General features: G+C 38.3%; 3 protein-coding genes across 3 annotated transcripts in view; 2 read left to right on the forward strand and 1 right to left on the reverse strand.

Annotated features, from left to right (window-relative positions):
* LOC127506258 (acid-sensing ion channel 1C) overlaps window positions 1-15,846 on the forward strand; it is a 225,187-nt gene that overhangs the window by 167,706 nt on the left and 41,635 nt on the right. The window lies entirely within an intron of this gene.
* Window positions 653-5,985, forward strand: cavin4b (caveolae associated protein 4b). The gene is made up of 2 exons (XM_051882561.1): window positions 653-1,557; window positions 4,420-5,985. Exons 1-2 carry the CDS (start codon window positions 1,192-1,194, stop codon window positions 5,008-5,010), a joined length of 957 nt encoding a protein of 318 aa, XP_051738521.1. The 5' UTR covers window positions 653-1,191; the 3' UTR covers window positions 5,011-5,985.
* LOC127506253 (dynein axonemal heavy chain 5-like) overlaps window positions 6,532-15,846 on the reverse strand; it is a 37,866-nt gene continuing 28,551 nt past the window's right edge. Inside the window, exons 60-74 of the mRNA XM_051882543.1 lie at window positions 15,665-15,820; window positions 15,384-15,566; window positions 14,889-15,059; window positions 14,354-14,732; window positions 13,880-14,151; window positions 11,748-11,912; window positions 11,229-11,496; window positions 10,890-11,011; window positions 9,623-9,778; window positions 9,339-9,530; window positions 8,928-9,116; window positions 8,438-8,570; window positions 8,099-8,307; window positions 7,776-7,997; window positions 6,532-7,039 (exon numbers count right to left, since the gene is read on the reverse strand). Of these exons, the coding sequence (XP_051738503.1) occupies window positions 6,827-7,039; window positions 7,776-7,997; window positions 8,099-8,307; window positions 8,438-8,570; window positions 8,928-9,116; window positions 9,339-9,530; window positions 9,623-9,778; window positions 10,890-11,011; window positions 11,229-11,496; window positions 11,748-11,912; window positions 13,880-14,151; window positions 14,354-14,732; window positions 14,889-15,059; window positions 15,384-15,566; window positions 15,665-15,820 (3,030 nt within the window). The 3' untranslated portion in view covers window positions 6,532-6,826. The remainder of the gene's footprint in view (window positions 7,040-7,775; window positions 7,998-8,098; window positions 8,308-8,437; window positions 8,571-8,927; window positions 9,117-9,338; window positions 9,531-9,622; window positions 9,779-10,889; window positions 11,012-11,228; window positions 11,497-11,747; window positions 11,913-13,879; window positions 14,152-14,353; window positions 14,733-14,888; window positions 15,060-15,383; window positions 15,567-15,664; window positions 15,821-15,846) is intronic.

Below are 15,846 nucleotides of genomic sequence, written 5' to 3' on the forward strand. Positions count from 1 at the left end.
AAATCATTAGCATCATCTTTACCATTCTACAAAACGTCTTAAAGGGATAGTTCACCCAAAATCATTTACTCACCTTCATGTGGTTCCAAACCTGTACTGACTTTTGTTCTTCTGTGAAACTATGTATTGACTTTCATTGTATGGACAAAAACATGTTCAACAGAAGAAATAAAGTCATACAGGTTCAGAACAACATGAAGATGAGTAAATGATTTTAGGGAGAACTATCCCTTTAAGAGTGACATCTTGGGTTATCGAATTATTAAATGAACATATGCAGCTATTTGAAGAAAAAAGATCTGATTGCAAAAGTTTGTCTGTTCACGTGAGATTTTGTGTGTAAAGTGGCGTCAAATATCAGTTGAATGAAAAGTTCTGGAGAATTAAGTAAGCCTTGGTCAGCTACGACATGAGTGATGAGTAATTATAGGCGGCCCATGGTTTAAGAATAGACTGCAGCTGGTGGTATCATTTCACAAGTTTGGACAGTCCCATCTTAAGGTGGATCATCTTCCCCAGGTTGCAACATGGCAGTCAAAATCATGCTTTGGGACAATCTTAAAGCATTGTGGATATGGTTGTAAGCAAATTGTGCCCTCGGTTGTGAAATTTCTCAAATTTGATAATGGTAAAGCTGGAGTCTTTTGTCCAAAGTTGGACAATCAGTTGACCATCATTGGTAGAACATCTTAGTATTGTTTGTGCTATGCTTTTTAACAAATGTTAACTGTATCATTAGCTTTTCTTTCTCTTTGTAAAAGAAATGGTGTGGTTGAGAACGAAGGGGGTTTCCATTATCTCAGCTACACACGCATCTTCTAAAAATGACGAGGTGTCACCTTACTGTGGATATTTATATCGCTGAATTCATGGGGAGTTGGTTTGATGCCCCCTTCCAACCCCTCTGCCCTCTTTTCCAGTCGTTCCCTGTCTGTCTGGCCTTTGAACCTTGTGTTCCCTATATACAGGAAGGGTGGAGCTTCTATATTCTCCAGAACGTTAATGAAGCTCCAGTCACAGGGCGAGTCCGTCTCATCCGAGAGTCTTCCAGGGCCCACCACGGCCCCACGATCCAGCGTCCCACCCCATAACCCAACACCCTCCTGTTCACCAACAGAAAATACACCAAAGCAGGACCTGAGACCTTCAGCAGTTCTAGTCTAGGGTCCTCACTGTGTTACAAGGACAAGCATGGCTGACAAACTGGGACTTGCAGGTGTGGCGGACGAGCCCAGCGCCCTGAACATCTTCACTCTGCTGGAGAGGGTGTCCGGGATCATAGACAATGTGCAGGCGTGCCAGCAGCGCATGGAGGAGAGACAGCTGGAGCTGGAGAACACCGTGAAGAACATCCAGGCGGATGTCGTGAAGTTGACGAAGGAGCACACAGCAACGAGTGGCACTGTGGAGAAACTTCTGGAGAAAACGCGCAAGGTCAGCTGCCACGTCAAGGATGTCCGTGTCCGGGTGGAGAAGCAGAACATACGTGTCAAGAAGGTGGAGGAAACCCAAGTCGAGCTGCTGAACAAGAACAAGTTCCGTGTCGTGATCTACCAGGTAAATGATCTCTGCTTTTTGTGGCATGTGAGTTTTCTTTTGGATTGGGTTTTTCTGGGTTAGTTTAGAGCAGGTCTAATTTTGGAAACGTACAACCTTAGAATAGTGGACCATTTTCTTTTGCTCATGGTTGAAACTCCATACATTGATTATTTTTTTGGACTCTGAGCTTGTCCTACAACATTTCAACTTGAGGGAAAGGGCCCATCAAAGATAGACAGATTATTACAAGATACAAGGTCTTGCATGATCCAAGATAAATCACGATACACTAGAAGGTCATGTGGCCTACAGCCAAAAGCAATACAGTAGGAATGTTCTGCCAGTCACCACTAAGAATGGAGGATTAGGTTGGCGGCCATTTTATCTGATATGTGGCAGGATGTCTGGAGTAACAAGCAAATAAACCATGTAATGTGATCCATGAAAGAGTAAAAATGAATTAATATTCACTCTAATGTTTTAGAGAATGAACTATGAAGCCTTATTTAGAATACTGCTGTTGTCGTAAATGAGGCTAGAGGTCTGAAATGAGATTAAGATCGATTACAGAAATTATGACATCATAGAGGAATGTTTCATTGCTAAATCTGGAAATATTGTTTCATACATCTGCAATATACATTTATAGCTTGATAAATATTTGACGTAGCTTGTATTTGGATTACTGTATACAAAAGCACTTAATGCATTAAAACTAATAACAATGAGCAAAATTATTCTTTTTTTTAAGTTTTCAGATAACCATAATAACCATAGAATATATATATATATATATGCCTATTTATAAGTAGATTTTCTGAAATTAGTCTAATAAAAGCTGCTCTTTTTTTGTGTTAGGTTGGAATTTACTTACTGTCTAATTTTATTTACCAGATTCATAATTATGGGACCATTTATGTATTTGTTTCCATCTACATCTGAAGATTTATCTCCATTTGCCACATCATAGAGACAAATGGGCTGCCCATGCACGCAAATTAACTCATATTTTCCTTCTCAAACAATCATACTTTTAAATACTGCCCATGGGTTTGATCGTCTCTTGTACCGTGAGCAGAACAGCTGACAGATTTGTTCAGGGTTATTCTGAGAGCTGCACTGAAGCTTCATGTCCTAATATAGTGTTATCGCGTCTGACAGAGTGATGGTTAAAAAAGCTATCGAGTGTTTAATAACGATTGAACATTGGCAGTTTGTTATATCAGTAGTCTTTTTCCTTATATAAAAATGAGCATTTGTTTTGCGACTCGTTATTAGACGTGTGGACACGCAAAGCAGGGTTCAACCTTAACTGGCTTTAGCCCAGTGACTGACAGTAAAACATGTAACTTGATTCACTTATTTTGTATGCTTCATAGCGATTAGACTTTGAACTGGACTATTGATAGGTGAATGTTAATGTGTGTACAAACCTACCTGATCTTTATTTGTGGCCAGAAGGAGTAGCAGACTCACAACGCTATATTAATTCGGCTGTGGTAATTCTTAAGCACTTTAAATATTGCATAACTGTTTTTTGATGTTAATATTGCAGTAATTCTCAACTGATTTAGGTGTAAATCCAGATTTAACATTACATTAAGTTCGATATAGAAAAACAAACAAAAGTAAGAAGCATTAAATCGTCGTCTGGATCAAAAATAAAGCCTGCTGACAAGAACCGTTTTCTCCTACATTTAAAAGTATGTAACGGCTTTCAGGAATACTTGATTCTGATTGGTCAGTCGCGGATTCAGCTGGTAACTGACAACCGCGCTACTTTCACGTCTCTCTCGTATCATTCCGCGTATGGATCAGTTAGCGATTGTAACGTAGTGAAAATTACCTCAGAGCTTTAAGAAAACAAGAAACAAACAGTAGTAAGAAGCGTTTAATCGTCGTCTGGGTCAAAAATAAAGTCTGGTGGCAAGAATCGTTTTTTCCTACATTTAAAAGTATGTAAGGGCTTTCAGAAATACTTGATTCTGATTGGTCAGTCGCGGATTCAGCGGGTAACAGACGACCGCGCTACTTTCACGTCTCTCTCGTATCATTCCGCGTATGTATCAGTAGACCCTTTTCAGAGACTGTGATGACGCGTTTTAACGGTCATCAATATCGTAAATCCTGTTTTTTAGATTTTCATATTTTTTTAAATGTATGAACATTTATAACACTACACTTAGTTATATATTAGCGTTGCATCAAATTACAAAAAAACTAGTTAACGCTCCTGTGATTTCTATTGGACTGGTTGCACGTGGCCGCCATGTTGGATTTTCGATCAGCGAGTGTACCAGAGATCGTATTATTATAGGAAGATAAGAGCCTCTTTTTGAAACTAAGCTATGAAAACACTATTGTGAAGATTTTCTTTTGCTATTTGTGCAAATGGAAACACAAAAAATATATTTAACAGTCTCTCATTCACCGCTATAATATTTTACCCAACTATGACGACTTCCACTTCTGAGAAACCCGAAAATGTGAAAAGGGTCTGTTAGCGATTGTAGTGAAAATTACCTCAGAGCTTTATAAAATAATTTCAAGTATTTCATATCTCAGTTGGTCACATTATCCTTCACTATCCTGTGACCTACCACTTAAGAACGATGACTCTTAAAGAGATTAATTTTACTGCTTTTTTAGAGCTATAATGGAACAATTACAAACATCACACAATAATCAAAATATGTTGATGTTAATATATTGTTCAACATAAAACATTTTACAAACTAGATAACTAAACTGTACACACATGGAATGGGGTTGTTCAGTATGTAGGCTTACTTTTTTCTTTGTAGCCTAAAACCATTTGACTGAAGGTCTTAGATGTACTATACATGCTATCTTTATGGTAAACTTATTGTCTTCCCACAGGGAGATAATGAGGTCCCAGCTGTAGCTGGCCCCAAAGCCTCTCCAAAGGGAGCAACGGGCGGAGATGCTCACACAGACCCAGATGCACCGGAGGCCCCGCTCCCAGACTCAGATGAGGAATACATGGTCGTTGAGGAGGCTGACTCATCTACTGCTGCCAAAATTAAGAAGACCGGCCTGAAGCGCATTGAAAGCCTGAGGCAGACCTTCTCACGTGAGAACATGACTAAGACCAAAGAGAACCTGGGCACCAAGGTCAACAAGCTGGGTGAGCGCATAGTAACAGCTGAACGACGTGAGAAAATCCGCCAGTCCGGGGAACGGCTGAAACAGTCTGGGGAACGTTTCAAGGAAACCATCACGAAAACCGTGCCAGCAAAGCTGAACCTGAAGAAAGAAAGGACGGTGGCCGAAGGTCAGGAAGGAGCAGAAGGGACCACGGAAGGAACAGCACCTGTCCCACCACCCAAGGGCCGCAAGGCCAGCCCTGATGTGGCCTACACGGAGCCAACAGAGAAACAAGAAGGTCCAGATGAGGGCAAGGGCGAGGAATCGGAAGTGCCGATGTATGATATGAAGCAGCTTTCTTAAACAGCAAGTCTGACAGTCACATTTGGGAAAGACTAATGTACAGATATGAATTAGATTATGGAGAACTTGAAGGTGGAAAGATTGGAAAGATCAGAGATCTTGCTTCTGAGTGTGGATCAGTGGATTGTGCTTGCGACAATTGAATGAGCGAATTGAGGAAGTTGTACACTACAAACAATATCCATAGAGTTTTTTTTTTTCTTTTGATTTTCCTGTTTACATCTGTTATGGACTATGAAGGGTTATGAATGTTAAACCAATGTACTGAGATGACTAGGCTATGGTTTTTAATTTAAATTCGGCTAAAATTAGGGTGCACTCACTGTTGTTGTTTTATTTTTATCTTTATTCTGCCACCTATGGTTGACGCATTATGCAAAAGAGAAGGTTTTTGGAAACAAATACTCTTCACAGATGTGTCCAACAATACTACAATAATACTACAGATATAGTGATTAGTGTTCAGGCTGGTCATGTGATTCCAATATGGCGTCCCCCATAATAGGAGACCCACTTAATGTAGAATAAAACAGCTTTATGTAAGACAACTGTCTCTCGCTAAAAATTACTGAGTGCACCTTTTAGGAATTGCATATTAATTAATTAACATTTTATTTGTTAGGCATGTGTAAAATTACTTTGAATAGCTGAATTTATATGAAAAAATGTACTAAGACGGATAACAGAAGTGCATTTTGGACTTTATCTGGAGAACTTCGAATATATTCTGGTGTCGACTGACATCCAGCATGTCAACAATGAATGAGTTTAGAATTAAATTTCTCAATTTAGATGTTGTAGTTGTTTTTGGAATATAACATTAACTGTGCAGACAAGTCATTTATAACAACATATTTTTCTGTGCCTTTCTGTTTTGTTCATGTAAACTATAAAAAAACAACTTTTGCAATCTAACCTTTATGATGAACCATCACTATTCAGTTGTAGTATTTTTAAATAAACATTTTAACTCAATCAGCTGGTTTCTGAAGAATTTGTGGAAGAAAATGCATATAGTGTATAACAAGATTTATACACTACATGCATAGTGTTTTACAAGATTTATTATAATAGATTTGCAATCAGTCTGGTGTTTAAAGATCTCAGTAGTAAAAAATGCTGCTGAATGGCACGTTTCCTATCATGCAGGTGTCCAAACTTTTTTATTGTGGTCAAATGGATAAAAAAAAAAGTTACAGGCCACATAGTTGTAATGACGATAAAAAGACTAGAGTGCCACAATGAGATTTTTACACTGTTTGTTTTAATCACACTTTGAGCTCTATAATATGCTTAAAATGTTCATGTGTGAATAAAGAATGTCACTAAATAACACTAGTTGTAATGGGACAATTATGTTTCTTCTATACATTGTTTTTAATCATATATATGCATAGTTTGGACACCACTGCTATAATGTATCCATCAACATCAATGCACTGCAAAAGTAACGATTCCAGATAGTAGACCACTATAGTAGACCATTTCTGAATAGTTAAAAAAAATGCATATTTGTGCAAGTATATTTCAACTTTTTTTTTTATTGCTGCTTTCAAACAAGGAGGAAAAAAACATTTCACAATAAAATCCCTCCCATCTCAATGAGAAATTCAAGTGCGAGTCCTACTTCAACACTCTAAAACAGAATGGCAAATGACAAGAATAGTCATTCTAAATTTAGAATAAATTCTCACGAACTCCACAAACTAAACAAGAGACTTGGAGTTAAAAGAACAGATAAAAAATAAGCAAATATCCTGCTTTTATATTTTTCTTTTCTAACTTGCTTAATGTGTCAAAACAGCAAATTATGGGTTTATTTACAGTCACAAAGCAAAGCGACTCCCCTTAGTGTCCAATGGTCCGGGTTCTGGCTGCTCCGGAGCAACAGTGAAAAGATGTACGTCAGATCAGTCCGTCTTGGTTTCTTGTACACTGGGCAGGAGTACAGATTCATAGGCTGCTTCTTGGTTTCTGTGGTGCTGCTCACCGCATACACATGCGCAACTGGCAAAGGTGTGAAGAGAACCTACCGAACAAGATTATACACACTGTATATCATGGCTTTGCAAATGAAGACAGTCATACATGAAAGATTAGTTGACTTTGGGTTCGCAAGATCACTGAATCTTAGTATTGCATGATGGTATATGCCTTTTTTAAATGAGTATAATAGTCAAATTAATTGTAAAGAACTACACTACCCACAATTAGGAGAAGAACAGTGCCAAGAGAGATACTAGAAGCACTGTGAATGATATTCAGTCTCTCTTCAATCTCAAGCATTTGTATGTTTCCCTATTTTGCAATTAACTTCAAATATATTGCATTTTATACCATTTTATAATGTATTGTTTATTTTTTAGATTACTTAATTTGCAGTGCTTCATGGGCTATCCAGTTCATAAAAGACAACAAATGGGAAAAATACTACCAAAATCAAGACTGCGGAGAAAGAGGGCGATCACTGTTGTGGTCTTATACAATTAAGACATTTCATTAACAGCTAAACTACATGGTCAAAAATATGTGAACACCAGTCCAGTCAAGTTCTGCCACACCAGACTGAAAACCATTTCTATATAAAACTCACTTTGTGCACAGGGAACAGAAAAGGGCCCACAGGAAGTCTGTTTGAGTGAAGATTTTATGGGTGTGTGCTTGATTTTATGTACCTGTTAACACTGTGTTTAGATGAAACTGCCAAACATGTTATCCACATACTTTTGGCCATGTATTGTCTTGATATATCCTTCCCTAAATACCTTCGGTGATGATTCTGTCAGTTTTGCATTTCGCTTGTCCCACCCAGCACCATCCAGATAGAGGCCGTAGATGTAGACACCGCCCACCTCTCCTGGAGGGGGGCCTGTGACATCTTCCTTCATCATGCGAGTGACGTCGTTGAGTAGGACAACGGTGTCTAGGGCCCAGCCTTTAGACAGATTTATTCGAGTGGTCTCTTGACGCATTGCTGTTAAGAACCCCTTCAGTGAAGAACAGACATTAAATAAGTATGTTACTGGAGAAACCTGATCATTTGTGTGAAATGAAATATAAGATGAGGTCCTCAAATCTTTTGCCTCACCTGTGGATTGAAAAACCCTGTGAGCCAAAACTGATTAGGTCGACCATTAAACGTCCAGTTGTGGAACTGCTGGTTCCTCTCAAGGAGTTCAGTGAACCAGAAACCCAGAGACGCAGAATCCCAAGAGATCTTTTGCCAGGTCTTTGGAACACGAGCATCATACATGCTGTCCAGAGCATCACGAAGATCCTCTGACATTATTATAGTCCCTTTGGGATTACAAAATCATTGTATTACAATACAACAGCAAAATAAGAGTCTTTTTCTGATGATATTGTTGATGTTTATTTACTTATTAATGTGTTTTCTGTACTGTGGGTGAAAGTTTCTGAAACTCACCATCAATAGCAAGTTTAAGGTCGGTGAGGGTACTGCGCACACGACCAATGACGCGCTGCATTCTGTCAAGCTCTTGACGAAGGAATATAGTCATGGGCTGGAATGCACCCATTTTTTGTAGACTACTCCTAACCTGCAATCATTTGAAAGTCAAATTTATTTGTATAGCGCTTTTCACAATAGACATTGTTTCAAAACAGAAAATCATGATTTGTAATATTGTGACTCATAGTCACATTTAGCAGATTAGAGCTGGGCAATAATATAGTTTACTATTTGCAACGATACAAGCAATCAAACAGTTGATATTTGCTATATAGTATATAGGTATCACACATTACACATCTGAGTCCAACCGAACCATGCCTAAACAGTATGGAGCGATCACACTAGTCAAACAAACTGGACTTTGGGGGTCAAATGTGCTCGGACCACCTAGTGTGTGTGAGTACACCCTAATAAAGAGGTGGCCCAGTAACTTCATTTTCACCTCGTGTGGCACATAGTCAGCAGGAAGTTTTTCTAGCATCTCATTGGCCATTTTTTGGACAGACTCCTCCCTGGTCTCACCCTCCCCGCTGCTGCTGTCTTTAGGCTGGATGTTAAGGATGGTACTCAGGGTTTCATTAGCCATGTTGGTCTGGAAAGTGATGTCAGCATTGGGGTGGAGGCCAAATACCTATAAGAATTAGAAATTAGAATCAATATTTCAAGCTCAAGTAGTTTATTTGTGATTTGCTCAACTTACACAGGTAAAGAGGGCACTGAAATGCTTAAGACAAGGCTCAGGTCACAGAAACAAGTGCAGGACAATAACATTAGGTTACAATAGGTTATAGGATATGCGACCACCCAACTGTCCCATCGAACCCCACAGAAAAATAATAGAAATCTGTATCACCTCAGGTGTATCAACCAATGGCAGAGTATCGATATGCGCATGGTAATCCTGTAGCATCCTGGCCTGTGGTATAGTATATCCCTTATAGAAGCAAAATTTGTCTCCAAACATGCTCTCACCAAACCAGATACGGGCGAAAGTATTGAGCAGGCGTTTGTCCATGTCATCTGTGACACGCCCACCATACTGCACCTACAGAACCAAAAAATAAAAATATGTTGCCAAAAGTTTGGATGTGTCAAATAAAAGAGGTACAAAAACACAGGGGCATGTTCAAATTATACCTCTCCCAGCATATACCGCAGGCAATTCCAGTTCACTCCTCTCTTGACGTCGATATCATCCAGGTGGTTCTGCACAAACTGGACACTGGATGTGAAATCAGCCTGGTTGAACTCGTAGGGAATATTCCAGCCGAGTGGACCAAATTTGCGTCTCTCCTTTAGTGGGAATATGACAATGAGGACAACATGTCTTAAATGGCTATGAACTGAAATAGTACATGTTATTGAATCAACTGCAGGGAGTTTGTGAGTTTATGAAAAGCTAATAATTAATTAAATGAAATGTTTGAATTTAAAATTAAAATAAATAAATGGGGCTGAGATTTAAATATATATATATATATATATATATATATATATAGTGTGTTTCAGAGTGAAGAGTGGCACTGTGTTCAGAGCAGCTTGATTTACAGTAAATGCTTCTTCTGATGAACTCCATCTCTACATGTGCTGTGAGTTTAATGTGCACTAGATTCAGTTTATTTGCACATTTGCATAATTTCCAAAAAAAATTTTGTGGACAGATTTTGCCAGTATTCCACCAAAATAAAAGCTTGCTTGCACAATTAAAAGTGTGAAAGAATGTAAGGCATAAATGTTAGTATCGTAACATATAGTGTAAAATAAAATTATAATTTTAATTATTATCAAATATTCCTTCTTTTTTTTTTTTTACAATACAACTGTAATTTACAACAATATATTTCTGTCTTCGTTTTTCATATTTAAAATTAAAACTACTACTACTAATTATTATTATTATTATTTTCAATTTGATTGGGTTCCTCAAACACTAGTGTGAATGCAATATGGACTAGGACATTATCACAACTAAAAAGAGGTTTAAGTCTGCTTTAAAGTCTACCTACAAAGTCAATGCAGAGACTTAAAGACTTTCAGAAGAGATTAAATATTTTGTTTACTTGCATGTCATGTGACCATTAACCAACGTCAAAGAACCGTGAACATATAAATCTCAGGGGGTACTTTAAGTAAATATTTCAAGGGGTTTGACTGGCAATCAAATTTGGAAATGACTGCATATACAGTAATAAAAACAATCCATTTGCATCTGACAAATGTTGCTATTTTAATTACATTACTGACAAATGCTTTTGGTCATTTGTGAACTAATATTTAATAAAGAATGACATATGGCCTGCATTTTAACTCTAATGCAATAATAAAAATGTTTATTAAGTAATGATTTAAAGCATGTCAGGACTCAGGACCCGATCGACATGGTTTAATTAACAGCTGTCCTGACCTGGACTGTGGTGTGGAGGAAGGCCACAGCATAGAACAGAGGTCTCCACTGAGGCATGTTGGTGACGTCCAGCTGTTCTTGAGTCACACTATTGTATGTCCGCTTGAGTCCGGCCTTCACCCCTGCATCACAGATCGTTAACTGAACATTATCCATCATCTGCATGCTTAGCATTTTATTTCCTGTTTTATTTCTCTGTTTTTAATGACATGTTAACCTTGAAAATCCAGATAATCATAATGATAAATCTAGCAAAAGAGGAAGTAACAGCAGCAAAATGTAAAAATGCACTTCTAGTAATAATAGAATGAACAAAAACAGAATTTTCCCCTTCTCTACCTTGCGGAGGCTCATTGGTGAATTTAATTGAAGACTGCAGGAAGTTAATGGGGAACTTGGGGTGCACCTCTGTAGTCACCCACAACCTGAAACTGTCCTGGATGTTCTCTGCTGTGGTGACTGTATCTAGACCTTCATCCAGGAAATCCAATCCTAGATGGCAGTTCTGCAGAAGTAACCAGCCCCCATCAGACATGCTCTGGGCCAGAAGCCTTCTTGCATGCACTTCTTGTCCCTGTCCCATGGAGATCGGCCGGCAAGGAACACCCTGCAAAATAACAAGAAAACTGTTGAGAAATGTTTGGAACTCAGAAGTCATCAAAGCTTCAAATCAAGCTATATTATTGTTTCAATGAAACAAATGACACTGTGGGGTGATACGAAGGTGGTAACAGTCTGAAGAAATTGTTTGTACAAATATTTCACTTCAGACTGCTTCAACTGACCAATAAGAATCCAATAAGCCAATAAGAAGTATTCTAGAAAAGCATGAAATTATTGATAATTAATTATTCTTACCTTCGACCTGGCGAGTCTCTCTATGTTCTCTGTGGGATCAGAACCCATAGACAGGAAGCAGACTAGAGGTATCCTCTTCTCACCTTCTGAACACATGGACTCCATATCCAGAATCACTCCCTCTGCATACTTCACCCCCATTGATTCGGCGATGTATTTACGTGCCTAGCACAGAACAACAAGAGTCATTTTGAATAAGTGACATCATCTGTTCAATTATCAATTAGCTCAAATGAAAATATATAGAAATGATAATTATAGACTTCTCTCTAAATATGAATATATGAATATATTTAGACTTGTTAATAACACACACACACACACGGTCAGAGGTCAGTTGTCACTGCTTTGAATTTGCTCAGCAGCTGTTATGCTATATATATAAATTAATATCATATACATGTTTAATTTAGTGGCTTAATCACAAACATAATATTCAAAGTTGATATTTAGTCTGCAAATAGTGGGACAGTGTTTGCAAATGAAGATTCATACTGCATTTAGAATCTTGAATTTACATGTAAAAGGAAATCTTTGTAAAATAAATATTTCACTACAGTGTGGCCATTAAAATAGTCTCACATATAACCCAGTGAGTGACGGGGGGTGAACAGGTGTACTGGTAAAGCTACAGGATGTGTGTAACCCTTAGCTCATTTTAGGAGCAAAGTGGTTGAATCTACGATTGTCAGTGTCTCTTTATGCAAAAGTAATAAAAAAAATTTAAAGTGCAACATTGTAAAACTACTCAGCTGCTGGTTGACATTTGGCAGGAAATCCAATTTTCAAGTTCTTAGTCAACCTAAGAATGACAATCCATGCCTAAATAAGGCAGAACCAGTGACCAGTGAATGAATAGCATGTGCCTATCCATGACCACATAACAGGCCAGTGGTGTCAAATTATAAATGACTATAGCAAGAGGCATCCTCAATCTTTCAACTCTCACTATGAACAATCTACAAAGCTAATGATCTATCATTTAACAGAGCAAAAAATGATCACATAATATCATCCATCTATTCATTTTATAAACCGCTTGTTCTGTGTAGGGTCAAAGGGATGCTGGAGTCTATCCCAGCATCATGGGCCGTAGGCAGGGAAACACTAGATGGATGGCCAGTCAATCACATGGCATCATAACTATTTTCTTAATGCAAAGTATAATTAATTATTATTTGCTGTTACTTTTAATCCAGGAGCGTTAAATATCATTACAGGCAGGTTTGATTATGGAATGTTAAGTGTCAATCTGGATCTTGGTGGCCGATCAGCTGTTCAAATTCACTTCACAGGATCTTTTAATAGACTGGAGGGTCTATTGGAGGGAAATACACTTACTTAGTTGCTTCTAAGAGCTCACAAAAGACACTCTCCTATTCTCATTTATTAGGTTTGGATATCAGACAACAAAGTTTGGTGTTTTTTAATAGAACTAACCAACGCTTATAACCCTAATGTATTGTCAAGGTCAGAAGGGACTTGATCATTACAACAAAAACCTTTTCTCCCTTTTTCAAATCGCGTTTCCATTGAAATTACTCAGAACAATTTGTCCCAGGAACTTTTTCTCCCCAAACCTCTTGCTGTCTGCGTTTCTATCGCAGTCTAAAGTACCGTGAAGATTAGTTCAGTGACGTAGGACTACGAGCAACTTTCCAGTTCCCGCTGGATTTCGTCCTGCACATATAAGCTTAATAAAAAACTTTTACTGCACGCACTGCAACAGACCTCTAAAAATGGTGGTTGAAATAAAATGATGCATGAACTCAATCAATCAGCATGTTCAGCGCCCAACTTTGAAAAAGTACAACTTCACTAGCAGGGACGTTTGGATGGGCAAATTTTTTCCTGGAACTTCATTTAGACCCTGGTCCCTGCGGTCAAAACAGAGTACCACCCCAAAATCCCTAGTTCCTGGGGAAAGTTCCTGCGTTGGAAACGCGACTAAAGAGTAAATGGAGATACTTAACAACAAAAATGTATAAAAATGACTAAAACTTCAACCAAAATGAAAATGTGAAATATAAAAATAGTTTATATTTTAGTAATGATGCTAAAATAGCACTGCTTTGTGTATTAAACTGAGACAGGAGAAAGTGTTTTATGCCAGAAAAAAGGTTTTCCTGCACCTGTGCAATGGTACGGTCAGGACACCAGCTTCGTATCAGCAGCAGTTTGCGGAATGCATCCAGTTGGCTCTCATAACCATCAGGAAGAGGAGTCTCCTCTGGAGTGGCTTCATCAAACCAGCTCTTCCAGGCGCGGTCATTGCGGGCCACCTGGGTTAGGAGAGCACTGAAGTGGGGCAGGGTGGACAGCTGCACCAGGTTTAGCCATGTGGTGTCCAGGATCCAGCGCTTTGGCTTAGGCTCAACAGAGTTTAGGTCCAGAGATGCTCCGCCTGAAAGAGGGTAAAGGTTGAAGAACATGAATTACTTTGCCTCAAAAAAGTTCATAAAGGGATTGCAAAGTGCTGTATTACAGGGAATTGTGGGAGATTTCAAGACATAGGCCTAATTTGAACATACTGAATATAACTGCTCTTAAAATGAGATTAAAACTAAAAGTGGACAATGTTATTTGCAAAACAATATGGTTCAAACCTTTGATGAAGGTCTGAAACTCGCTGTGGGAAATGTTTTTAGCCTGGAGATCTATTTTTAAAGTCAGAAGCAGTGTAAAAAGAAACTTGTGATCTTCATAGAGTCCTCGAGCGGTGTAGCGAAACACTTCGAAAGTGAGGTACTCCATGATGTTGTCTAGCCTTTTAGCTGTAATCGGTGACTTTGGCGACTTGTCCATCGACATGTCAAAGATGCCCAAGAACTGGCGGAGTGAGGTCTGGTACATCACGTTGACCAGACTCATCTCCACAATCAGGAAATAGAGGATACTCCCTCTGGTGGCCACTGGACGGTACTCCTCTCGAGTATTGTTGATGTTCATTTCTGTCTCTGCAGCAACTGTTAGCTTTTGACTCACCTAGGGGATGGCAGGAGATTTCAGCAACCAAAACACAATTTAATTTCAGAGGAAAACAATAAGGTTGAGTAACTTCAAATAAGAAAGGACACAAACACAGAGTCAGTTTTATGAGTCGGCTTAAAAATGAAGAAAGACTATAAATGAAGAAAGTACCTCCTGTGCTGTAGTCTTGGTGACTTTGAGCACCTCGATAAGAGAATCATCCTCCACTAGAGAGCCCTGAATGCTGGTTAACTTATACAGAAGATTGCTCTCCAACTCCTGCATCTTCCTCTTGTTTGATGTCACTTCCTCCAAGAGCTTCACACGTTCAGCCTCCATTTCCTTGTTTGGAAAGTAATTGATTAAATCGACATTTGATCTGAAAGATATACTATTATTTTTTGTACCGAATACAAAATCTAATCTTCAAAACCCATTTCTCAGATAAACTAAAACTACTAAAAACATTTTCTGTTAACTGAAATAAAATAAGCGTTAACTGAAAAAAAAAAATGAAAAACTTAGCTGCCATGGTAAAAGTCCTAATTTTTTTTTTAAATTTAGGTTAAGTACTAAAATTACTAACAATGATAGATAGATAGATATTAATAAAAAAAAATGATGGTGGTATATTAATGATACTAAAATAACACTCTCTCTACTTGCCTTTTTCTCTATGAGAATGACTCTGCCAAGTAATTGGTCTTCCAAACCCTTCATAGTGACAGTAAAATCCACCACTGCTGTTTTAGCGTTGATCTCTGGACTGTATGCGGGGTTGGCTAGTTTCGTTGTAATGTACAGAGTAAATGACGTCATTACATCCACCTCTTTGTCCCCGACTTTAACCTAACACAAGAGAAAAGTTCTTAGCTTGTTCTGCTAAAGCCTTGAGAAGTTTGAGACTGATTATGTAGAGTTTATAATAATAAAAAGTCACAACTTACTTTAGCATTTTTTCCAGTCTTTATGAAGTTCTTCTCCAGAACGTTATCCAGCACTGGATCAAGCTCTTCCCCAACATCCTCTATGAGCAAAGGTTTGCCCTGGGAAAGGCAGTCTTCCAGGTGAGTTCGGAAATATTTGTGGTTTAGAGATGTCACCTGGTGGCAAAAAATAAAAAATAAAA

The sequence above is a fragment of the Ctenopharyngodon idella genome, chromosome 23, assembly GCF_019924925.1.
Source record: "Ctenopharyngodon idella isolate HZGC_01 chromosome 23, HZGC01, whole genome shotgun sequence".
NCBI lineage: Eukaryota > Metazoa > Chordata > Actinopteri > Cypriniformes > Xenocyprididae > Ctenopharyngodon > Ctenopharyngodon idella.